This window comes from Schistocerca piceifrons, chromosome 2 (assembly GCF_021461385.2).
Source record: "Schistocerca piceifrons isolate TAMUIC-IGC-003096 chromosome 2, iqSchPice1.1, whole genome shotgun sequence".
In the NCBI taxonomy this organism is placed as follows: Eukaryota; Metazoa; Arthropoda; class Insecta; order Orthoptera; family Acrididae; genus Schistocerca; species Schistocerca piceifrons.
This window is the reverse complement of record NC_060139.1, coordinates 1,038,894,950-1,038,922,203: the sequence shown is the minus strand read 5'-3', so window position 1 is coordinate 1,038,922,203 and position 27,254 is coordinate 1,038,894,950. Positions and strand designations below refer to the sequence as shown.

Genomic DNA, 27,254 nt, shown 5'->3' with positions numbered 1-27,254 from the left:
CAAACCCAAACTCTTCTGTTGAAATTAATTGGAAATATTTGTGTTTCTAATCTCATTCAAGAAGAGTATGTCTCCTTGACTGTTTGGAGTAATTTTGTTTCTTGTGTCATAACGGAAGCAGAAAAAACACTCAGACGTAGTTTCCAACCATAAGCCACTTAATGATTCCTAGATTGTCTTTAGCTTTAAGATGTTCTAAACTTGTTCAATCCTTTTGACTCCTCCTTTCCTGGTCGACTGGAACAGTCTCCAAATGAAGGTACTCATAAATCAATTCCAATTCCAAAGAAAGCAGGTGTTGACAGATGTGAAAATTACTGAACTATGAGTTTAATAAGTCACAGCTGCAAAATACTAACACAAATTCTTTACAGATGAATGGAAAAACTCATAGAAGCCGACCTCGGGGAAGATCTGTTTGGATTCCGTAGAAATGTTGTTGGGGACACGTGAGGCAACACTGACCCTACAACTAATCTTAGAAGATAGATTAAGGAAAGGCAAATCCACATTTCTAGCATTTGCATACTTAGAGAAAGCTTTTGACGGTGTTGACTGGAATACTCTTTCAAATTCTGAAGGTGGCAGGAGTAAAACATAGGGAGTGAAAGGCTATTTACCATTTGTACAGAAACTAGATAGCAGTTACAGGATTCGAGGGGCATGGAAGGGAAACAGTGGTTGAGAAGGGAGTGAGACAGGGTTGTAGCCTATCCCTGATGTTATTCAATCTGTATATTGAGCAAGAAGTAAAGGAAACAAAAGAAAAATTCGGAGTAGGTATTAAAATCCATGGAGAAGAACTTTGAGGTTCGCTGATGACATTGTAATTCTGTTAGAGACAGCAAAGGACTTGGAAGAGCAGTTGACTGGAATGGACAGTGTCTTGAAAGGAGGATATAAGATGAACATTAACAAAAGCAAAACGAGGATAATGGAATATAGTCGAATTAAATCAGGTGATGCTGCAGGAATTAGATTAGGAAATGAGACACTTAAGTAGTAAAGGAGTTTTGCTATTTGGGGAGCAAAATAACTGATGATGGTTGAAGTAGAGAGCATACAAAATGTAGACTGGCAATGGCAAGGAAAGCATTTCTGAAGAAGATAAATTTGCTAACATCGAGTATAGATTTAAGTCTCACGAAGTCTTTTCTGAAAGTGTTTGTATGGAGTGTAGCCGTGTATGGAACTGAAACATGGACGGTAAATAGTTTGGACAAGAAGAGAATAGGAGCTTTCAAAATGTAGTGCTACAGAAGAATGCTGAAGATTAGATGGGTAGATAACATAACTAATGAGGAGGTATTGAACAGGATTGGGGAGAAGAGAAGTTTGTGGCACAACTTGACTAGAAGAAGGGATTGGTTGGTAGGACATGTTCTGAGGCATGAAGGGATCACCAATTTAGTATTGGAGGGTAGCATGGAGGGTAAAAATTGTAGAGGGAGACCAAAAGATGAATACACTAAGCAGATTCAGAAGGATGTAGGTTGCAGTAGGTCTTGGGAGATGAAGAAGCTTGCACAGGATAGCGTAGCATGGAGAACTGCATCAAACTATATATACACTCATCTACTACTTTAAGTGTCTCATTTCCTAATCTAATTCCCTCAGCATCACCCAACTTAAATCGACTACATTCCATTATCCTCGTTTTGCTTTTGTTGATGTTCATCTTGTATCCTCCTTTCAAGACACTGTCCATTCCGTTCATATATATATATATATATATATATATATATATATATATATATATATATATATATATATATATATATATATATATATATATATATATATATATATATATCTAAAAAGAAAGATGATGAAACTTTGTCTGGTAAGTTTCATCATCTTTCTTTTTAGATATATTTTTCCCATGTGGAATGTTTCTCTCTATTTTTTTATATATATATATATATATATATATATATATATATATAAAAATAGAGGGAAACATTCCACGTAGGAAATATATATCTAAAAACAAAGATGATGTGACTTACCAAATGAAAGTGCTGGCAGGTCGACAGACACACAAACAAACACAAACATACACACAAAATTCAAGCTTTCGCAACAAACTGTTGCCTCATCAGGAAAGAGGGAAGGAGAGGGAAAGACGAAAGGATGTGGGTTTTAAGGGAGAGGGTAAGGAGTCATTCCAATCCCGGGAGTGGAAAGACTTACCTTAGGGGGAAAAAAGGACGGGTATACACTCGCGCACATACACACATATCCATCCACACATATACAGACACAAGCAGACATATTTAAAGACCAAATGCCTATTTTTTTGGGCACAGAGAACCAGACGCCCTCCATTCATTGGACTGTGATTTCAACTCCCGTTCAAAGTCTCTTATCCAAATTTTTGCCGAACGAGGTGGTGCAGTGGGTAGCCCACTGGGCTCACATTCGGGAGGACGACGGTTCAATCCTGCGTCCAGCCATCCTGATTTAGGTTTTCTGTGATTTCCCTTAATCGGTTCAGGCAAATGCTGGGATGGTTCCTTTGAAAGGGCATCGCCGACTTCCTTCCTCATCCTTCCACAATCCGATGAGACCTATGACCTCACTGTTTGGTCTCCTCCACCAAATCAACCCAACCCCAATCCAAGTTTTCATCAATACTGATAGTTCAACACAAGAATCCTTGACCTTCATGGTCAGAGCTTCTCTTCAGCAGTCGAGCAGTGTAGGACCCATACACAGAAATTTTTCTGTTCTTCAATCATTTGTTAGAATATGGAATACTGATCTTGGGGAAACTCCCTTGGTTTCAGAGTGTTCCTCACAAGTCACACTGCAATCTTCTTCAAGAGCATCTGCCACAAGTTTCTCATTTTGTTCATCTATTGACATTTTTGGCCTTCTGGGTCTCGGATTATTGTTTATCCTCATACGATCACTACGAAAACGATTAACCGAATGTGAAACTGTACTATGGTCCACTGTAAACTCACCCCCAATCTAAACTTAATGCACTGTGGATTTCTGTCTGGTTTTTACCACTTAAAGTTTCAATCTTGATGTATGACCTCTGGTCTTCAACAGGCACAGTACCTGAGACCCCTACAGGGCCCATTTCTACCTCTCGCCAGTTTTATGTTGGAGTAAGCAGTTAAAAGAAAAAAAGTTGGGCTTCAAGCAGTTACAACTGAATTTTAGAAATGATTAAATTTGGAGATTTTAACATTCTAGAAAACAGCAATCTTTACTAATAATGAAACTGTGAAGTCATTGTGTCTGTCTTTTTCAACACACTAATATCCAGAACTTACATGAATTTGCATGCAGTTTTTGCAGATAACTTGAGTGTAGCTTGGAGCAACATGTAGGCTTTTTTATTTAATCAGAATAGGATCGCAGAAAAAAGATATTTTATCTAAAAGCATCATGTCTGTATGTTCGAAGATGCAGTCCCCAAAACTACTTCAGGAATTTTCATGAGGGCCTCACAGGTAACTTGAGCATAGCCTGGGGCACATATATAATTTTTTTTGTCAAAATTATAACACTTTATGAATGCAAACTAACAGCAGATTTACTTGGCTAGGATACACGGATTCCCAAATTTCGCTTTGTGCATCAGAAACCTAACAACATAGCTTTGGTTCTTTTTATAAATTTTATTTATATTCTTTGCTAGGAAAAATGAATTTATTAAGCTTGCTTTGTGATTTGGGTGCCCACTCATTATATTTTGATTTAATTTTGTTTACAAATAAAAATGCCAAGAAACTGGTCAAGTTTTTCTGAATCTACCAGAATGGCTAAAAGACTGAGGACTGTGTGGTCTCCAGAATCCAGAAAAGACTGTGAGGTGAGACTTGCTGCAGCTTGAGAACATCACACTTTAGCTCAGTCTTTGGAAACTCCTTCCAAAAGTAAAGTGCGACATAACTCTGATGGAGAGTGTTGTGCATTATTTCGGTTGTTGGAACCCTTCACCCTCATCACCCACAGAGGCTTTTAGTTATTTCTCTTCAGTGTAATATAATAAGAGGGAAAATATTGACAGGAAGTGTTACAGGCAAGTGAGTTTTTATACCCCGATTCCTGCTTAGTTTACCGTCTCACTTTAAATGTGTATAATTCCTGGTGAGCTTACATTGTGCTGTGACCATAAGCAAAGCATGAGACCAGATGCTGTATGTTGTGGGAATGGACCTTAGTTTCAGTTGCTTTTCGCATGGCTAGCTCTGTGCAGCCCTTTCCGTTGTTAGTGACAGTCTCTTCATTCACGTCCACGATCATACTGCTTCAGATATTACATACAAAGAAGCTTCCCAAATCAAAAATAAATTTGACACATACGAAGTCTCTGGTGCAGCTACAAATATATACCTGGGCAATACCAGGTTTCTTGGCTAGTTTTGAATAAAGATAACTTTTGAATCACTCCGTTTTCAGACAAGATAACATGTTATTCATTAAGACACAAGTGAGGTATTTCAAATGAGGTAAATCAATCATAAAACAAGAAACAAATACTGGTGAGAGCAAATTTTGAGGTAAGAGTATAGTTAGAAGATCATAAATTTGATGTTTTCACTAAAGAAAATGTTTGATGAACCTTGTGTTTACAGTCTTAATCAGCAATCCAGAAAAAATGTGGTGGATAATAAAGCTATGAAAAAGTAGCTTGGTTAAGAATTTAGAGCTTTCATGTTTTCATGATATATACATTACATTTGGAATAGAGATCACAAAAGAAAAATATCATATTTACTGTAAGAGTGATATTATAGCAAGTCGAGCCTTCCATTTGGTGTGTTTCAATGTGACACGCAGTTTTTACCTTCTGGCCACGTGTGGTATTATTATTATTATTATTATTATTATTATTTATTATTATTATTATTTTAATGTGGGTAATGATATTATGTGGCTTGGTGGCTCAGTGTCTCAGTGGTAAAGTGACAGACTATGACTCCACAAATTATAGGTTCAATCCCCAGTCGGTCCTAGGATTTTTGTCTGTCACTTCCAACTTCTTTCACATCTGGTACAGTTCATTGGTAGGAAAAATACAGAGGTGCTCTGTGGTTCAAATTACACATTAAATTGTAGGTGCCTTGTAAATAGCTTTGTTAGTCTGTTTGAAGATCAGAGGAAGGCAATGGTGTATGAATTTTGACAGGACCATGAACTGTGATGTTCAGACCAGTCTTTGGATTGATGATAGTTTTAAGTTATTGATAGAGCAATGTAGTTTCTGACTGAAATGATAATAAGTTCAGCTAAGTGTCAGATATCAGCATTTGGAAACGAAATGTGTGTTTGGTTGCTTAAATTAAAGTGTGAAATTTCTTTATACTTTCATTATATTTTCTTTGTTGTTGTACCAAACAAACCTTATCAGCCACTTCAGTCTTGGACAAATGGTTTAGTTCATGTTTTCTCAGTCCAGAGATGAATTTATTGATTTAAAATGGCTTCAGTGAGGCCTGACATTATCAGGGTGGAGATGGTGGCCTAAATTATGCAGTGAACACGTAGTGCATAGTGGGGTGATCACTCTGTTGTAGAAATAATTCAAAAGCCAAGATCGCTTAAATACTGTTTACTGGATAACTGTTTTCAACACACTAAAGGTTCCATCATTGAATCTGAATGTAGTTTATAAATGATAATCTACATTCAGATCCAATGTTGGCACCTTTAGTGTGTTGAAACCTTTTATCCAGTAAACAGTATGTACACAATCTTAGCTTTTGAATTATTTATAAAACAAATTAATTGAACATTTTTATTTTTTCATAAAAAGTGGCTTTAATTGCCACTATGTTAATTGCTGTACTGATTTACTTTACCTATAATTCCAGAAGTTTCTTGAAATGGTACTTTTCTATGGTAACGCTAAACAAATGTTGCTTGATATTAGTTCTGTTCTTTATATGCAGCATGATTCCATTGTGTAAGGGACTGATCTGACCATTGTTATTGGCATCTTCCTAAATAACTCTGTTAGTGCAGATAATTTTGTGGCTGCTGCAATTTTTATCAGATGTGCCTTTCAGTGAAATTAAGTCGTGCTCTAATATGTGGCAACTAAACTCATATTACCATGTGAACATAATGCATTTGTGTCATATAGTGAGTGAAAAGCACCACAACTCTAACCTGAATTTAGAGGAACTTTTTTCAGCTTTAGGTTCTGACAACAGTGTGTTGTAATGGTAATAAATTGAAATGTGAAAATGTTAATGTTGTTATTGCTGCTTGTGGTTATTTGCATTGAGCATTCTGCGCAAATGAAATACTTTACCATTTTGTCAACATGTAAAATGATACATGCTTTTTATACTTGAAAATGCTTGTATGAGGGAAGCAGTTCTGGAAGCTTTTTATGCAAGTTATGCCAATAGGAATATCTTCTCTACTATTCACAGTTTTAATTTTGACTTTGGGCCATGGGCTGTCCTAATTTTGACAGGTGTGTATTCTTCACAAGAAAAGGAATCCAAGGGGAAGGGGGTAGGGGTGGGGGAAGGATCCAGAAATGTTTCTCTTCAGCATGGTAGAAGATGCACTGTGTCTTTTAAGGACCTGAGCACTTAGACTGATGCCCATGATTACTACAGTCTTCAGTCGCTTAACAGAGCCTGTAACAGTTAGTTTGTTTATTCTCTTCATAATTTGTCGCAAGAAATGATACTGTGGTGAAATAGAGCACTTTATTCAAGTGTAGTTGGTATCAAAAGCCAATCCAACAATTGTGACTGTTTGTGACACCCCCCCCCCCCCCCCCCAAGTCAGTTCTATTTATAATGATATGCCTTCTTTGAACAAGGCAACGTCAATTCCTTTGCCAGGTCATTGATATTACTGTGCTTGTGCCTTGCAGCTACAATATTATTCAATGATTTACCATGCCATGAAGGGGGGAAATGTATAATTTGTACTACTGATATTGAAATTCAGCTATTACTGGGATGGAAAATGGTAGTACAGCACACAAGATAAGTGACTGCTCATGTAACTATGGAAATATTTATCATAACTTATTAGTAAACAACTGTTTCTATCCTGAATTGTGTCTTTATGGCATTATAAGTTCCATCAGAATTGATCAACTCAGTGGCAGGAGATGACCAGTTTACAACAGACAGGTTCTGACACACTGCTGAAAAGCCAAGGAGGGCAGTGCACCTGCAAATTCTCACAGTAATGTTTTGAGCAGTGAAAGAAAGGAATTTAGGTACATGTGGATTCAGTTAAGTCTTACGTTGAAAATAGTTACTATAAATTGAGACATATTTTCTGAAGTGCACAAAAGTTACAAAATCTGTCTTATTTCTTATGTGTCTCACTTCATATACAACATTTTCCAACTGTGTGTAAGATCACACATGCAGTAAACTGGTCTAATCTGCCACCAAGTTGATCAGCTTCGATGAAAGTTGTCACAGCATAAGGTTACTGTTCAAGGTAGAAAAATAGTCATGCAGTAATGCAATGAGAAATATATCAACAAAAATAATCAATTTTTGAAAATGTAATTCTATAGATAAAAAAAATATACTCACCAAGTGGTGATAGTAGAAAACAGTTATTAAGTTACTGAAGTTTACAAGCTTTTGTAGCCAGTGAATTATTCTTCTGGCAGGAGGGTTAAAGGGGATGGAAAAGAGGTGAAAGGAAAGGATTGGTGAAGTTTAGGAAAAGGGGTGGATTTCGGAAAAGTTGCCCGGAACCCCATGTCAGGGGAGACTTATTAGATGGGATGAGAAAGTATCCCGTGACACAGTATTCTGTGTGACATTTTTGAAGTCTCCCCTTTTTCTAAACCTTACCAATCCTTTTCCTTCACCCCTCTTCCTTTCCCTTCAACTCTTTTGCTTGAAGGAGACACTGGCTCTAAAAGCTTGCTAACTTTAATACATTTATACATGTGTTCTCCTACATCTACATCTACATGACTACTCTGCAATTCACATTTAAGTGCTTGGCAGAGGGTTCATCGAACCACAATCATGCTATCTCTCTACAGTTCCACTCCCGAACAGCGCACGGGAAAAACAAACACATAAACCTTTCTGTTCGAGCTCTGATTTCTCTTACTTTATTTTGATGATCATTCCTACCTATGTTGGTTGGGCTCAACAAAATATTTTCGCATTCGGAAGAGAAAGTTGGTGACTGAAATTTCGTAAATAGATCTCGCTGCGATGAAAAACGTCTTTGCTTTAATGACTTCCATCCCACCTCGCGTATCATATCTGCCACACTCTCTCCCCTATTATGTGATAATACAAAACGAGCTGCCCTTTTTTGCACCCTATCGATGTCCTCCATCAATCCCACCTGGTAAGGATCCCACACCGCGCAGCAATATTCTAACAGAGGACGAACGAGTGTAGTGTAAGCTGTCTCTTTAGTGGACTTGTCGCATCTTCTAAGTGTCCTGCCAATGACACGCAACCTTTGGCTCACCTTCCCCACAATATTATCTATGTGGTCTTTCCAACTGAAGTTGTTCGTAATTTTAACACCCAGGTACTTAGTTGAATTGACAGCCTTGAGAATTGTACTATTTATCGAGTAATCGAATTCCAACGGATTTCTTTTGGATCACCCCACACTTTTCGTTATTTAGCGTCAACTGCCACCTGCCACACCTTTTCTAAATTGCTTTGCAACTAATACTGGTCTTCGGATGACCTTAGTTGACGGTAAATTACAGCATCATCTGCGAACAACCTAAGAGAACAGCTCAGATTGTCACCCAGGTCATTTATATAGATCAGGAACAGCAGAGGTCCCAGGACGCTTTCCTGGGGAACACCTGATATCACTTCGGTTTTACTCGATGATTTGCTGTCTATTACTACGAACTGCGATCTTCCTGACAGGAAATCACGAATCCAGTCGCACAACTGAGAAGATACCCCATAGGCCCGCAGCTTGATTAGAAGTCGCTTTTGAGGAACGGTGTCAAAAGCTTTCCGGAAATCTAGAAATACGGAATCAACTTGAGATCCCCTGTCTACAGCGGCCATTACTTCGTGCGAATAAAGAGCTAGCTGCGTTGCACAAGAACGATGTTTTCTGAAACCAGGCTGATTACGTATCAATAGATTGTTCCCTTCGAGGTGATTCATAATGTTTGAATACAGTATATGCTCCAAAACCCTACTGCAAACCGACGTCAATGATATAGGTCTGTAGTTCGATGGATTACTCCTACTACCCTTCTTAAACACTGGTGCGACCTGCGCAATTTTCCAATCTGTAGGTACAGATATATCGGTGAGCGAGCGGTTGTATATGATTGCTAAGTAGGGAGCTATTGTATCACCATAATCTAAAAGGAACCTAATCGGTATACAATCTGGACCTGAAGACTTGCCCGTATTAAGCGATTTGAGTTGCTTCGCAACCCCTAAGGTATACTTCTAAGAAACTCATGCTAGCAGCTGTTCGTGTTTCAAATTCTGGAATATTCCCTTCATCTCCCCTGGTGAAGGAGTTTCGGAAAACTGCATTCAATAACTCTGCTTTAGTGGCACAGTCATCGGTCACAGTACCATCGGTATTGCGCAGCGAAGGTATTGACTGCGTCTTGCCGCTTGTGTACTTTACATATGACCAGAATTTCTTCGGATTTTCTACCAAATTTCAAGACAATGTTTCGTTGTGGGACCTATTAAAGGCATCTTGCATTGAAGTTCATGCCAAATTTTGCGCGTCTGTAAATTTTAGCTGATCTTCAGGATTTTGCGTTTTTCTGAACTTCGCATACTTTTTCCATTGCCTCTGCAACAGCGTTCGGACCTGTTGTGTGTACCATGGGGGATCAGTTCCATCTCTTACCAATTTATGAGGTATGAATCTCTCAATTGCTGTTGCTACTATATCTTTGAATTTGAGCCACATCTCGTCTACATTTGCATAGTCAGTTCGGAAGGAATGGAGATTGTCTCTTAGGAAGGCTTCTAGTGACACTTTATCCACTTTTTAAAATAAAATTATTTTGCGTTGGTTTCTGGTGGATTTGGAAGAAACAGTATTGAGCCTAGCTACAATGACCTTGTGATCACTAATCTCTGTATCAGTCACTTCATGAGTATATTTTTTATCTATACACTTACACTATGAGAAAGAGTTCCTTAATCATGTGAATAGCCTCATTTCTTTTGCAGTAATGTAGAGTATCTCTTAAACCAAATTTAACCCTTTTCAATTTGAAGATGCTAATTTTCTATGCAGTGGTGTGCCCTTTGTATTGATATGTCATACATAATTTTTACTCATTTAAAGCATTCCATATTTTTAGCACTTGTCATGTACTGGTTGCCATATAGCTTTCCAAACTTCACTACCCCCTTTGATACAAATGCTTCTGCGACTTCCGTGGTGTGTTTTCATTTTAATTCTTCATAGCTGATGTGTTAAGTAAATGCAGGTAAAATACTCGTGCTTATTACCAAATACAAAAATGATGTATTTGAGTAAAAGCCACAATTTCAGTACATGAGATACAGAGAACCACCATGTAGCAGTTTCATAAATTAAAAATTAAAATAGCCCACATTTAGAATGTAGTAATACAGGAAATTAAATCCACTATTAGAAATCACCAAACCATAGTTGTTCAGTGGATAAGAGTCATGTGATTAATTTGTTTAGTATTTAATTGTCTCAGTCTTTACATTTTCAACTCCTCATTATAATATTTTTCTTTTCAGCTCCAAACATGAGCCATTCCAAGTCAATTTAACAGCTGCATGTAATTTTGGCTGTGAGTGTCGCATGAATGATGTCGAACCTGTATGTGGCAATAATGGGCTGACATATTTCAGTCCTTGCCATGCTGGATGTACTGCATTCTCATCCAGATCAAACTACACTAATTGTGCCTGTAAGTATGTGACATACAGAATGGGAAAAAATTCTTAAAATATGTAAATGTACCACTTTTTTTCATGTATTTTCACAAGTGGTTAATCTGATATTGAGTCTTCTGGTTTTCCTGTTGCATTGCCTACTGTGTTTCACTTGTCCCTCCCTGATTGATTTTTCAGTTAATCTGTGAATAATCCTGTTTTTTGCAACCCTTCCCTGTTCCCAGATGAAGGAACTGTTATTCTGGAAGCTACTATTTTTGTCATATTTTGTTCATAGCAATATCTGCTGCAACATAATAATCCTAACAATAAATTGTTTCTTATTTTATCTTTTGTCTGTTAAATTTGACTGTACATTTTTGGTAGTTACCCTTTCCATTTATGTTTTACAGTCACGTACATGTTTGTAAGTTAAAATTTTACTTACTATGGTGAACATCACTTACAGTGAGGATGCAGGCTATGGTTCTGACTGGCACACATTAGTGTTCATTGCCATGCAGTTCCCTTATTTGGAATAAGGTGATATGAGATCATCTCATCTGCTTATTTCCAGCATTGTAGCTATAAACAGAGAAACAGGCAACAGACTTGTTTCAGTTTACTTAGGGGCACCCAGTTATGTCTACATTGAAAATATCATTACAGAAATGAAAATAAAAGCTTGTCATCTCAGAAAACTGTGGCATAATCTGTATGCTACAATTTACAAAATGCTGAGACATGCAGTGATTTTTCAAATATTTATTTGGTGATAATGTAATGATGGGTATGAAAGCAAACAATAATTTGTGGCCTAAAAATATTTCAGAGAATATCCATTAATCACAAAGTCTGTAGTATATAACTTAATAGTCTCTTTGTGGTGGTATCTGAGCTCTTTGTGGCAAGTGTCGACAGCAGATCGACTATTGAGTGTCTGCCTAAACTGCTGCGAAGCTGATTGATATCTTGTTTGACTCCGTCTGTTTTTTCTTGCCATTGTGATCAGTAGTGAATTACAAAGTTTGTGGTAGTGTATCATAATGAAATACATTTTGTTATGTAACGTGTTCGTGTGTCATTATATTCACCAGTTTAGTATCTCGCTCCTACATCTTCATCATTGGCCACTGTCGTAAAGACATGCTCTATATTTCTGCTATGTTTTTATGAGGTAATGTTTCACCATCTTAGAACATATATACTTATTAAGATTTTAACTTTCTCTGATTCATCAGAACCAAAATTGGAAGAACATAGTTCTGTGCTAAAAGTAACTATCATAGTGAAAAAGGAATAACTTTTCTTTTCTCTGTGTAAATGATGAGACCATAATGAACTATAATTCCTATCAGATTGTTTATATGTTTTAAGACATTTGGCACAGAAATCAAACTAGCTGATACAGTAATTTGAGTTGAGAGGACAACATTCATATTGTGAACCACAGTTTGTGGTAGAGGTTAAAGCACTAGGCTGGTATTTGAAAGGAAGGTATTTGAAAGGAAGGAACTTCAAACTCTTGAGCAGATTTATGTTTTCTCCAAATCAATTAAGGTGATGGTCAGGGTGGTTCCTTTAAAAATGATGATTTCATTCCTGATCCTTGTGACTTCTGAGTTATGCTGCATCTCTAGTACTCGTGTTGTCTACAGGGTGTCAAACTCATAAATTTCTCTTCCTTCCTTCATTTCATATTATGAGTGTATCTTATTATCATTTCTTGGGGTTTCTCTAAATCACATATGTCAAAATCAGCAGTACAGTCATAGTAAATCTTTCCCAGTACTGCCCTTCTCATAACACGATGTGGTAAAAAACATTAATACTTGTAATAATTGACAGAAGATGACTGTCCTTTTACATACCATGCCACTGAAACAGCTAGCGATGTTCCTAGACACACACAAATATAAAAATATGGCTGAATACAAAGCTTTTTAAATTTCTGTGTCAAGCTAGAGACCAGGATGAACAACAGGAAAAAGAATTTTTTTAAAAATCTGTGACACAGGAGTATTTTTAAATTGGAATATGTGACTGCCATGCTTTAGTTACATTTAATGTTTTCTTGTAATTAATTTTCTGTTTACTGCAGTGCTTAAAATCACACAACTGCTTCCAGTTTATTGTGTCCACTTAAATTTTAGAATTATCTGTAATTTACATTGAATCTTTATTTTATTATTTTCATCATGGCAGCAACACCAGCAACCATTATGAAACTGTCTCAAATGAATAACAGCCCACAGTTGCACTAATCATGTTTATTCAAAACCTTGACCATAAACATAATTAGTGCAACTGTGAGCTATTTTTCATTCAAGACATTGAATCTTGTTGTTGGCAGTTTTTGCTTCTAACTAAACACTATGAGTTGTCTTGACCACTATTTTATTATTTCAGTGTGTGGTTAAGATAACTCAAAGTGTTGGAAGTGCACCTACTGCCGCCTTGTCTCAAAATGCTTTTATGCAAATTGCAGCCTTTGCTTATCAGGCATCACCAGTGTGTCTGAAACAAGTAATTCTTTTAGTCCCCCCCCCAAGTCTGATTGTCAGAGAAGTGGCTTATAAGTTACATCGTATGGTGTGAATTAGACATAAACAAGCATTTTGTAATAAAATTTTTATTGTTTAAAATCCAATCAAATTAAGATGTTTGGTTATTTTTCTACATAATCATCCATCTTACTGAAGCATTTTTACCACTGTCCTTATCAATGTCTGATGTCATTTCAAAGAATGAATGGACTAACACCAACAGCGCACAAACTGTTGCACCTCTAGTTGGCCATGAAGCATTCTCCACAGAGGTGTCCTTTGAGTGGCCTAAACTTGTGGAAGTAACATGATAAGTCTGAGGTGTAGGCTTTAATAGGACAGTCAAGGTCAAATCTGTCAGCGTTTGTTGAGTTACTGTTGCAGTGCGATGGCTGACGATCTACTTTTTAAATGTTTGCTGTGTTTTGTGTGTGGTAGGCAGCTCTGGCTGACAAGAACACAGTAGTAGGCAGCATCAATGGTCTGATGTTTACCAGAACACTTTGGTGATGTCCACGACCTTATCAGGAAACAACTGGATCTTTGATTGCACTGGTCTCCCTTTCCTCCTCCTCCCTAACTCCATACTGTGTTCTTGGTTTTGGGGATGTAGTGAGAGCCTGAAGTGTCATCTCAAGTAACTGTTTTTGTGGTCATCAGTCATTTGACTGACCACCATGACTTCTTCTATAGTGGCAACCTCTTCATCTGAGAGCAGCTCTTGCACCATACGTCCTCAATTATTTGTTGGATATATTCCAATGTGTGTCTTTCCCTGCAGTGTTCACTCTATAGCTTCCTCTGGTACCACGGAAGTTATTCCCCAATTTCTTAACAGGTACTATTATATCATCTCATCTCATCTTTTTGTCGTAGTTTTCCATATGTTACTTTCTTCACTAATACAGGGAGAACCTCATCGTTCCTTATCTTATAAGTGCACCTGATTTTCAGTATCCTATAGAACAACATCTCAGAGTCCTCAGTTCTATTCTTTTCTTGTTTTGCCACATTCCATGAATCACTGCCATATAATGCTGTGCACCAGATGTGCATTCTCGTAGATCCCTTCCTCAAATTAAGGCCAAAGTTTGATAGCAGCTACCTTCTCATAACCAGGAATGTCATCTTGGCCCATGCAAGTCTGCTTGTTATGCGCTGCTTGCTTCATCATCATGTGTTAACGTTGGTTCATACATAATAGAATTGGTTATCACTTCACATATTTCAGGGTCCCCAGTTTTGATACTAAGTTTATCATGAATATTATTTCTTCTACTCCTCAGTACTTTCATACTTTGTTGATTTACTTTCAATCCATATTCTGTGCTCAGCAGACTGTTTGTTCCATAACATATGTCCTCTAATTCTCCTCACTTACACGGAGGATAGCAATGTTATCAATGTATCTTGTCATTGATATTCTTTCATGTTGAATTTATCTTTTATTTCCACAACAATTTCATCAATATGCAAATTGAACAGTAGGGCCAAATGACTGCATATGTGTCTTACACCCTTTTCAATCTGAGCTCTTCATTCTTAGACTTGCATTCTTATTGTTCCTTCTTGGTTCTTATACATATTATATATTGCCTGTCTTTCCCTGTAGCTTACACATATTTTTCTGAAAATTTTGAATGTTGCACACCATATTACATTATCATCATGTGTTTTTTTTTTTTTTTTTTTTTTTTTTTTTTTTTTTTTTTTTTTTTTTTTGCCAATTAAGTATCATCATCTTCCTCATACCTCATGAGAAATGTGCAAGAAATTGCAATATGCACAGCTTTCTGTTCTTTATCTAGTAACTTTGGAACCCAATAAGCTGATACTTTATGAAATTCCAATCCACTCCAAGTTATTGTCTCCACTCTTCTATTCGAACTTTCTGAGAAATTTAAGCACAGCTAAATGCCTACCATCTGCAACAGGTTCACTCATAGCCTGTGTGTTCTGTATCATGTGGTTGGTACAGGGATGGTGCAAAATAGGCCCTATTTTTAGCAAGCCGTCATACTTTCTCCAACTACTTAGAACAACCTTCCACATGGGCCCCTAAAAGTGTTCTTTCCACAGACTATGATAGTAAACAGCAATGAATTTAAGCAGCATTAACATCCTCATTCATGAGAAACTTTATTATGATGCCTTGTGCAACAGCAGAGTGCACTTCACTCTTGCTGATTGCAGTAGCCACTGTATGCAGGGAGAATAAGGCATCACAAGGTCAGCTTTCTCCTCCAGATGAGCCTCGTCACATGGTTTTAGAAGTTGGAACACATGGTGCTTGAAGTGGGTGCACACTTGAAAAAGGCTTCTTCATATGTGATACAGATTTATTATGTACCTAACCTTTATGTTTACTGATCACATTCCTGAAAATAAATCACACCACCAGAACTTATGTATGAGGGCTGTTCAGTAAAGAATGATCATAACTTTTTTGATAACATACCTTCACTCGTGCTTATGATATTAATGGTCCTTCTCAAAATAGTCTCATGTAGATGTGATGAACTTTTTCCAGCCTGACAAGTTGTAAACCACATTCTAAAAGGTGTTTCAGAATAATCTCTGCAGCCTTCACTACTGCTTCTGATGATGGACGGTGGCTCCCACGAATGTGCTTTAGCTCAGGAAATGCTGAAAAGTCACATGGGAATAAACTGGGTGTATAAGGAGGGTGGGGGATGCACATCATTTTTTTTTTTTCAAGATTTTCAGTAGCAATATTTGCAATATGCAGCTGTGCATTGTCTTAGTGCAGCATTTAGCCTGTTTCTTTTGCACCTCATACAGACTTGCAAAATTTTCAGGATATCCTCATAGTATAGTCCAGTTATTGATGTGTGTGCAGATACAACATGCAGGTAAACCATGCCATGAATATAAAAAAATGAGATGATCATAACTTTCCCAGCAGAAGCAACCACTTTTGGTTTTTTAAGGGTTGGTGTTGGAGATTTCCACAGTGAGGACGATGGAGATTTCAGCACTGAAGGTTGCTGTTTGCTCTCAGAATCAAAATGATGTAGTCAAGTTTCATCAGCAGCCTTTGAAAGAAACTGCAGATCTTCCTCTAACATAAACTTCAACTGCGTACGGATCTGTACATAAATGTTCTTTTGTTTGGGATCAGCGCTCTTGAAACCCACTATGCACAAATATGTCTCCTGTAAATTTTCTGTCACCAAATTGTGGGTGGCACCCAATGAAGTTTTCAGTACTTCAGTATGTGTTAATAATTAATTAGTTGATTCTCTCTCACAATGACAGCAACAGTCTTGATGTTTTCTTCCATAAGATCAGTAACTGGAGCTCCAGGTCCACTTTCCTTTGAAATGGATTGTCTACCCTCTTTAAAAAATTAAACCATCTTCAAGCTGTGCTATAGGGCGAACAGATTCTCCATAGACCTCCTATAATATTGCATAGGTCTCAGCTGAATATTTGTTGAGACAAAAGCAGAATTTCAAAGATGCATATTGTTCATTGTCTGTCACATCTCTTGTTGCAGTAGGTGATAATGAACATGCCTCAGCTTGCCCACCTCTCACAGGAGGGAACTAGGAGTACCAATAATGAAACTACTATGGCATGTTTGTTACACACTAAGCTAACAGAAAATCAAGAGATTAAATTTCAGCTTGAGAAATTCTGCCCGTAAAAAAAAAAAAAAAAAACATTCTTTATCGAACAGCCCTTGTAATTTATGTATTAAGAACAATTTAAACAGCACCTTATATTGTAATTTTTTGAATTCTTGAAGAATAAACAGGCCTTGACAACAATGCTAATTTATTCTGGCATTTAAGTTTTTTGAAGTAGTTATTAATTGATTTATCAAATATGTTTCAGGCATCCATGGAAACTTCAGCCTGCTGACTGGATCGGGTCCACAAGCGGCTGAGTTTGCAGAAGTTACAGTTGTTCCTGTAGCAACTGCTGGACCCTGTAATTCCCCCTGTAGAACAATTTTTCCATTTCTTATACTACTTTTCTTCATGACCTTCATAGTTGCTGTTACCCAGATGCCACTGTTAATGATAGTACTAAGGTAAGCAACTGAAAAAGGTTTATTTGGTGATAGATATTTTACTGTGTAGTCTGTGATGCATTTGTAATTATCGTACTGCTTCACCACTTGATATTAAATCAGACTGTCAGACTGTCATACTAAAACTGATTAAAGCTCTTTGGAATAGACACTAAATCATGTCTGTTTCTTGCAGAATGACATTTTTAACATTTTATTATTTATGTACATTTTACAGCGCATATGATAAACAATTTCTCTATAATTGGCAGATTCAGTGTGACCTTCACTGAACTGTTTTATTTCCTGTATGAAAAATATTCTCTGTGTTCATGAATATTTGTGGAAACTGTAACCTCCAGACATTATGAAATCAACAATACATAATTGAGACTGTAAAGGGATAGGGATAGCATACATGTAGGTCCAGCAAAGAGATAGCATAAGTGTAGACCCATCATCAAATTCTCTTGTGTGATTGGAAAGGTCATATTAGATCACACTCAGTAATCACAGTTCTGGAAATGTGGCAGCAAGTGTAGTATGCCTATTGAGTATCAGAGAGCATAATAAGTTCAGTGTGAGCAGAATGATTGGTTGTTGGGAAAATAGTTTCCTCACGCTGTATCATTTTAGTTTGCAAAAATCGTGATCTTAAGAGAGTGACAGAGATTAACTATACAAAAGAAGAATGAGCAGTTGATCAGCTAAAGTGAATACTGCATAAGACAAATGACATCTTATTAGCATGATGATAACCTGGCCATACAGCTTTATCCATAGCACTGAATCTGGTTAGTAGTAGACTGGATTTAGAACATGCTACAATATCAGTGAGTCATAGTTGGAATCAGTTAACTGATACAAATATTAGGAAGTCACAATTTATATGCATGTGTAATTGAATGTTCACATAGATGGAATTATATAGATAAGGCAGGTGGAACATGTCAGTTTATTGGCAGGATAGTGAGAAAATGCAGTCTGTCTACAAAGGGGCTGCTTACAAAACACTTGTGTGCCCCATCATAGAATATTGCTCAAGTGTTGGGACCCATCTCAAGTAAGAATGAATGAACTGTAGGGACCACAAGGAAAAATGTAAACTAATAACAGGGTGCATAGAGATATTTAAGCAGTTCTTCCCACATACTGATTGATTCAGCTGCCCATACCTATGGGATTTGTGCAGCCCACAACACTCTCAAAAAACCAAATGCGAGATTTTCATATTCTCTTGCTTCCTACATGCAAACTCTTTGTCCTATAGAATAAAATAAAATGAGACCTTTTTGTAGGGAATTTAATGTAGTTCAATTTTGTTCTGCAATAAGTTTTCATTGAGGCTATGATTTTTTAGTTATTGAAGAAAAACTTATTTGAAGGTCACTTTTATACCTATTTCTTGAATACTTTGAATACTGTGGCCTGTAACAAAAATGTATCCCAGTACAGAATATAACTACATTAAATTTCCTACAGAAAGGTCATATTCATTTTTTTCTGTGGGACTAATAGTTAGCATGTACTGAGCTAGAGAATATGAAAATCTTGCACTTGGTACATGCACAACAAAACAAGATTCATGGAATATCCATACTTCCCAAACCTTTCAACTTTTAAATTCTTTGCTGTACAAGAAAGTATATTATACAGTACTCTACTAAATCTGTATCACTATCACTATAACAAAAAAACTTGTCATGAATTAATTATTTCTTGTAAATGGTATTTTTATTTAGTTTTGTGTTACTGCATGCTATTGTGTAACAAACTTGTTGTCACATTGTGTAGCACTGCAAGATAACTGAATTACCATTATTCTTTTCTTTCAGATCTGTGGGTGAGGAGGAACGGTCCTTTGCGTTGGGTATGCAATTTGTCATATTTCGACTCTTTGGCTACATACCAGCTCCTATCTTGTTTGGTAATTTAATTGATTCCACATGCCTTCTTTGGAAAAGTGAATGTGGAGAGAAAGGTGGACGTTGCCTCTTGTACGATATTGAACAGTTTCGCTTTAGGTATGTACCCTCACAGTATTTCACAGAGAAACTTGGTTGTGTACCGAACTGTTATGTGTAGTACATTAATACATTGAGAACATAGATTAAACATTTATACTGTAGAATGGGTTATTGCATTGTAGGATGTGAATGTGTTATGGTTATTCCTTTTTGAAACAGTGAAGTGTTTGATATTATCCATTACTACTTGTATACTGAATTCTGTGAGAGTGGAATGCAGTTCTAGACGCAATTATAAAACTTGCAACAAGTTGGTGAAAATATAAATGTAAAAAGTGAAAAAGAATCAGTTAAAATCAGAACTGGAAAAATTAAAAGAGCATACATGAAAGGTGTTAATTAAAGAATTACAATACAGTGGTAAAAACAGAGGTGATATATGGCTCAGAAGCACTACTTTCATTTGGATGCAAAATGGCATTAGAAGATTGGGAAAAGTATTAGGCATAATCAAGATCAAAGATGTAAATTGGTTTCTCAGAACAAATAAGGAATATACTCTTTCTGCCCTAAAATAATAGATGAGATTAGGGAAAGATGTGCTACACTCTGTGGGCGTGTAAAGAGAACGAAAGAAGACAGAATAACAAAGAAGATCGACAAAATGGGAAAACAGGCTAAGAAAGTGGGAGGGGAGGTAAGACAAAATAGGGCTTAGAAGAAATGCACACTGAACAAGAGACATACTGAACAGTTACAAATTCAGTTTAGAGGTAAAGAAATTTTGGTAAGAAAAACAAACAGAAAAACATCTAGTGTGAAATGGGGAAAAAAAGCTCGTTCTGAAAAAAATCAAAGAAACTTGGAGGGGAATGAAGTAAAAGAGAAATAAATAGTTCTTTTGACATAGTCCTTAGCTTGCATATAGCTGATTGCTAATTGTGTACCGTGTTCACGCACTGGGAAAGCATGAGCTAGTTGGTAAAGTTCTGTATTGGTGAAAGTTTCAGCCATCTGAGTAATTATCCACTAGAAACTAGTTATCGTATTTGTTTGGGGGGAAAAGTGGCTGGTTGTAGTTATTACAGCCATATATAAAAATGTTAACTCTTGTGTCATAATATATCACACATTGTGCAGGAGTTCCTAACCTATAGAAAATTTATATGTATATGAATAACTTGTTTGCCTCAGCTTGTAATTACTACCGCTGGGTAATGAGAGAGATAAAACAAAGCCCATCTCAAGGTCATTTATGTCACAAGCAACATAATTTTAGATTTACCACAATATTGGTTACTGACATTTTTAATAACAGACAGCTGTGCATAAAATAGTATGCTTCTAAAATTAAAACTAGTGCTGTCAAGCATACAATATTTGTGGGAGTTGTGTAGTCCATCTTCTCCATTAGATAACTTCCAGGTTATTGAATGGATTTCTTGTCATTCTGTGCCCATCTAAAGACTGTAGGAACCTATGACTTTATGCAAGATAACAAAGTTTGACATTTTAACACCAGCATCAAAACAAGTGGAGCTCATATTAAATCTATATACAAAAATATTCAGATCTTTGTTTTACTTTAGGGAGTGTCATTATGTGTTTTAACAGTCTCTAATACTTGACAGATATGTTTCCAGACTCTGTTTCATACAACATTTTTTTGTGTCCATACTTCATTGTCTGTGAAAGTTACCGACACTACTACAGATAATTTCAAATGGAATAGAATTTATTTCAGCCTTTAAACTTTTATGTTTTGTTGTACCTGAGTACACTTAACATACTTTTGCCTGCTGTTACCTTTTAATATTTTCATCAAATCTGAGATAAGGAAAGTAAATTTGTTAAAATGAGGCGAGATACCCTCAGACTTCAAGAAGAATATAATAATTCCAATCCCAAAGAAAGCAGTTGTTGACAGATGTGAAAATTATCAAACTATCAGCTTAATAAGTCATGGCTGCAAAATACTAATGCGAATTCTTTACAGACGAATGGAAAAACTAGTAGAAGCTGACCTTGGGGAAGATCAGTTTGGATTCTGTAGAAATATTGGAACACGTGAGGCAATACAGACCCTACAACTTATCTTAGAAGCTAGATTAAGGAAAGGGAAAATCTACGTTTCTAGCACTTGTAGACTTAGAGAAAGCTTTTGACAACGTTGACTGGAATACTCTGAAGGTGGCAGGGGTAAAATACAGGGAGCGAAAGGCTATTTACAATTTGTATAGAAACCAAATGGCAGTTATAAGAGTCAAGGGGCATGAAAGAGAAGCAGGGGTTGGGAAAGGAGTGAGACAGGGTTGTAGCCTCTCCCCGATGTTGTTCAATCTGTATATTGAGCAGGAAGTGAAGAAAACAAAAGAAAAATTCGGAGTAGGCATTAAAATCCATGGAGAAGAAATAAAAACTTTGAAGTTCACCGATGACGTGGTAATTCTGTCAGAGACAGCAAAGGACTTGGAAGAGCAGTTGAACGGAATGGATAGTGTCTTGAAAGGACGATGTAAGATGAACATCAACAGAAGCAAAATGAGGATAGTGGAACGTAGTCGAATTAAGTCGGGTGATGCTGAGGGTATTAGATTAGGAAATGAGACACTTAAAGTAGTAAAGGAGTTTTGCTATTTGGGGAGCAAAATAACTGATGATGGTCGAAGTAGAGAGGATATAAAATGTAGACTGGCAATGGCAAGGAGAGCGTTTCTGAAGAAGAGAAATTTGTTAACATTGAGTATAGATTTAAGTGTCAGGAAGTCGTTTCTGAAAGTATTTGTATGGGGTGTAGCCATGTATGGAAGTGAAACATGGACGATAAATAGTTTGGACAAGAAGAGAATAGAAGCTTTCGAAATGTGGTGCTACAGAAGAATGCTGAAGATTAGATGGGTAGATCACATAACTAATGAGGGGGTATTGAATAGGATTGGGGAGAAGAGGAGTTTGTGGCACAACTTGACTAGAAGAAGGGACCGATTGGTAGGACATGTTCTGAGGCATCATGGGATCACCAATTTGGTATTGGAGGGCAGTTTGGAGGGTAAAAATCGTAGAGGGAGACCAAGAGATGAATACACCAAGCAGATTCAGAAGGATGTAGGTTGCAGTAGGTACAGGGAGATGAAGCAGCTTGCGCAGGATAGAGTAGCATGGAGAGCTGCATCAAACCAGTCTCAGGACACACAACAACAGCAACAACAAAAAATTTTTAAAGCTATATAAATGTAACTATTTCCTAATGAACACTCGAATTAAGCTATTGAATTTATTCCGTGTTGCGTAACTTTATAGCAAGAATGTCTTGTTTACTCTGGTGTTGTGTGCACCACAGCTGAATGACACTTTAGTGCAGCCATTACATCATAGTTTTGACTAGTAAGAACAATAAAGCTAAACAGTTGTTCACACATCAACACTCTTTCCTCTGTGACAATGGCATCATCTGCTAACAGAAGCAAATAGGTATGGAAATTTGTACCTTTTCACGATTATGTCAGAAGTGCCAGCAAAATGTTACAAACTGAAAATTACATTTGTCAATAACATTAATAAGCAAAATTTTCCTTTGAATGGTGGCTGCAAATTTTGATAGGAATCATACAAGCATACTTTATTTTTATGAAAGATGTCTTTCTTAGTAGTAAAAAATTGATTAATTGAAAACTGATATTATAATTCAGAGTAAAAAACTGGAAGTATCTTAAACTTGGAAAATATTTTAGTTGTTGTATAGTTAAAATGAGTAAACAAACATCCACAAAATTTTGTTTCTGCATAGTGCATTTATTGGCAAATAACATTCCATAGGCACTGCTTATAAAAAAGATTCTATATTTGCAGGTATGTGGGTATATGTGCCGGAATTAAAATACTGGCATTAGCCCTCTTTATTGTTGATTGGTGGTTGGTGCGGAGGAGGCGACAATTGGAAGAGCAAGCTGTAATGACAGTTAATGATCTCGTTGGTTCAATCATTAGCCTTGACAAATGTAAGTAATGCTTCTTTATAGCTGTCAGTTTAAAACTGCAGGTACATTAAGTATAACTCCTTATAAAGCCACTGTAGTGAGCACATTATTTCCTGCATATAACATATTATATGCTATACAATAAAATTTGGCACAAAATTATGGTACTTCAATGTGAGAGGGAGAAAGGCAGAGCAGGAGGAAATGGATTTAGGAAAAAATACAAAGAGGAGAAAAAGATAAAGATCCATAAAGAACATTTATTAATATGATATTGGATTGTACTGCAATGGAAAATTAACTTCTGTTTTTGATCTGGCATCAGGACTTTTCAAAATGAATACTGCTGAAAATTTTCTTATACTGATAATACAGAAAGAGTATTTTTGCCTTTTACTGTTGCATATAAGGAAAAAGAAACATGTTATAGAAAAGATTTATGTACATGTGTTAATGAAGTTATAAAATGATAGTAAGACAATTGAAATCACAGCACAAAATTTAACACAGAAAAAATTTTCTTTTCTTAAAATCCTATATCATGATGCCTCCAGCCCCATAGAGTTTTTGGAACTATTGTTCAAATACGCTATTCCACTACACGTACAACAGGTATAACATAATAATAATTTTATGACTGAGACTTGCCTTATAAATTTTTATTCATGTTTATCCAAAGTATGTGAACTGTAGTTGCTTACATTCCATTAACATAATTAAATCATTGTGAAATTTCAGTGTTTGAGGAACGCCCCGCCACAAGCCAAACAGATGTGAAGACCCTCACAGTGACTACATCGTACCCAGCATCTGAACAACCAACGCCTTCATCGGACTCATCAGTTGAACCTGTTGAGCAGCGACTGGTGCCAGTGATTCCACCGCCCTCTGAACTGCAAAAGCTTGAGGGTCCGCCTGAATCGGTCCAGTCACCTTCCTCTGATCCAGTTTGTGATGATGTGTCGTGTGTACCATCTGTGACTAAAAGTGAGAAATGGGATCACAGTAAAGATAGTCCTGCCGGTGTAGGAGTTTAATGAAAATTGCTGCCTTAGAAACATGGTTAACTCATCCGTGATGAGTGTGATATTTATTTATATAGATGGACTTTCCACATGCAGCTGAGTTATTTCAGATTACTGCTGCAGCAGCATAAAAGACTTATTTTATTACACAGAGGCATGTGTAGCAGGTAGATGCATCAAGCTTTATTTTCTGTAGCTAAGCCTGTCGTATTGGCTGTATGTTCCTTGCACATACTGGAGTTTCCTGTGATGCTGGTGTGTCAGAAATGACGAATGGTGTGTGAAAGAGATTTTAATTTTGTAACTTATTTAATTCCTGCCTTATGAACATAAAAACTGTTACAGTGAAATGTGAATGCATAAATGAGCATTGTGGGGATCCAAGACTCACAGCATATGAAACAACTGCTGATTCCAAGACACTGGTATTGTTATCTTGCACATCCAAGTTGCTTCCAGTTTAAGCTCTGTGCTGAAAATAGCATGGCTAAAGTAGTTACAATGATGACAGCTTAAAGCTGTGATACGTTGATATGTATTAAACAAATTATTTATTATTAATAATTATTTTTCAGTTAAATGACAATGTAAAATTGATGAAAAGGTACATTGATTTGTTGTAAGTGATATAACTAAGGGTGTGTTTCATCAATAAATGTCTGTGATTGAATGAAATTTCTATAATTTGTTGATCTCAAAACATGTAAGTCAATTCCAAATCTTGAGAAAATAATGCTGTGAAGTGCTGTGAGGTCACTGAAAAGTAAGACAGAAATGTGAATAATGTGAATGTCAATAGTTTTCTAAAAAATAAAATAGAAAATCTTGTTACTATTTATAATTTTATAAAAATGATATAAAGGCATATATTTATATGCCATATTGTATGTATGTAATTGTAAAATACCTTATTATATAATTCATAATTGTGACACGTGAAACAATGTGAGTCAACAGTTTTCATATTTTCTTTCTATGTTTCTTACTCTTTTAATTGCAGATTGTTTTTAGCAATTTATATGAGGCTGTATTTTAGACTCAATATTTTTAATATCCAAAATTATTTTAAATACTTTTTAATTCCTAAATAATTTTGATGCAAGCTCAAAAATATATTTTGCATAGCGTTAACAATGGCATTGTATAAATTTTTACAAACCTCTTAGCAATCAATGGACATCAGAATTTCCTAATGTTGTCTTTAGTTTTTTTTTAACACACAATTTGGCACAATGATACAATTAACTAATCAAGTGCAACTGTTTATTAGTTGCTATGGGAGAATGTTAAATTGTATTTCTGCAGCCAATTCCGCTGTCTGTCACTAGAGAGGCAAGTGTCCAACGCTGATTTATTACAATAGTTTTAATTTGCTTTTCTGAAACTTTTGCATGCATCTTGCTTCTCCTTCCCTGACTGTAGCACACTTTCATAATAAAATGCATAGTCATAATTAAATTCAGTTTCTCATACTGCTGAGATAGGCTTTCTTTTCCTTTGGTTGAAAGGAGAGATAAAATTTGTGACAACTACTGAAGCAGTTAATTTCCCTTTCCATGTGACTTTTTATATGTAATTCTTCAGTGATTTAGTATAAGCTTTTCCTCATGCAATTAATTTTGATGATATTAAAAGTTATCAGTACATTGTAAATCAAGGATGTGTGGTATTTTTATTATTTGTCTTGAAATAATTAACAGACTTTTTGTCACTTAATATCAGACATGACTACAGTATTAGATACTGCAGAGGGTCCAACTTGCATGTGAAAAAGTAAGAATTGCGTATGAAATTGTTATTGTTATTACTTTTTGTAATACAGCTGTTTGTTTGAATGTTTGAAGGAAAATTCATAGCTTTGGAAGGAAGAAAGTTGAAATGTTTGGAATCCTTTTTGACTATTTTGTAATAACTGTTAATTAAAATATGTGACAAACAAGCACAAAATTTACTTTCCTTTTGATTGCAGTCCTGTGCTTTGATAAAATTATTATCTAGATAATGCTTTTTGTTGTTATTTTATGCAAATGGTACAGAACAAACTGTAACCATTTCTTATAGTAATCAGCCACAGACTAAAATAAGTTAGTTTTATCTCTTTTAACACGCTGTGTTCTCCACAGATGAGACTCCAATGTGTACTGCTGTAGTCAGCACTTCATTTATGTTCCTTTTTTAATCTGTTCCTTATTGTGGTCTAAATTTATTGTATTCCATCTGTTTTGTCAAATGCAGCAGATATTTGTTACAACCCAGTTGACAAGTTTCTCTTAATTCTGGCTGTCGATAGCCCAGTTCATTGCATCAAGTATTTCTTAAGCTTTAAGTTTGATATGTGCATGTGAATCACCAGGGTTGAGGTGTAGGAAGGGTATTTTATTCAATTTTAGCTCTCTCCATGTCTTACCTGTTATTATCTTGTCAATGTATTTGTTATTGAAGAAGTGAACTTTGCATGCAAGACTTGTAGAGACATCAGATTCCTCACCTTCTTCACTGAATTGTTAATACATTTTAGTTGAGTGAATTTTTTCCATTTAATTTAATGGGACAATGGCTGCAGGAACAAGGCATTAGAAAGTGTTAAAGTTATCTCTGTCTTATTAAGTAAAATGAAAATACCTTGGTACTGGCTTTCCATATCCAGCAATAATTCAGTGAATTGGGTAATGAACTATATGTTGATTGTAATGGAATTAAAGACATGCATTTTTATGTCTTTTATAGTTGCACTACAATAACAAATTGTTCCAGGGCAAGTGATAAGACCGTGAATGAAACCACAGTCACCCAAAGTGATATACATACAACTGAACCTGGGGAAAGAGAGAGAGAGAGATATTAATATATTCTGCCAGCAAC

The 27,254-nt window shown here is 36.1% G+C and overlaps 1 protein-coding gene across 1 annotated transcript in view; it reads left to right on the top strand.

The window, feature by feature from the left end:
• The window catches only part of LOC124775700 (solute carrier organic anion transporter family member 5A1), a 438,784-nt gene extending 412,010 nt beyond the window's left edge, over positions 1–26,774 (top strand). The window contains exons 14-18 of the mRNA XM_047250528.1: positions 10,701–10,873; positions 17,246–17,444; positions 19,259–19,447; positions 23,240–23,388; positions 24,106–26,774. Of these exons, the coding sequence (XP_047106484.1) occupies positions 10,701–10,873; positions 17,246–17,444; positions 19,259–19,447; positions 23,240–23,388; positions 24,106–24,404 (1,009 nt within the window). The 3' untranslated portion in view covers positions 24,405–26,774. The remainder of the gene's footprint in view (positions 1–10,700; positions 10,874–17,245; positions 17,445–19,258; positions 19,448–23,239; positions 23,389–24,105) is intronic.
• Positions 26,775–27,254: the final 480 nt, after the last annotated feature.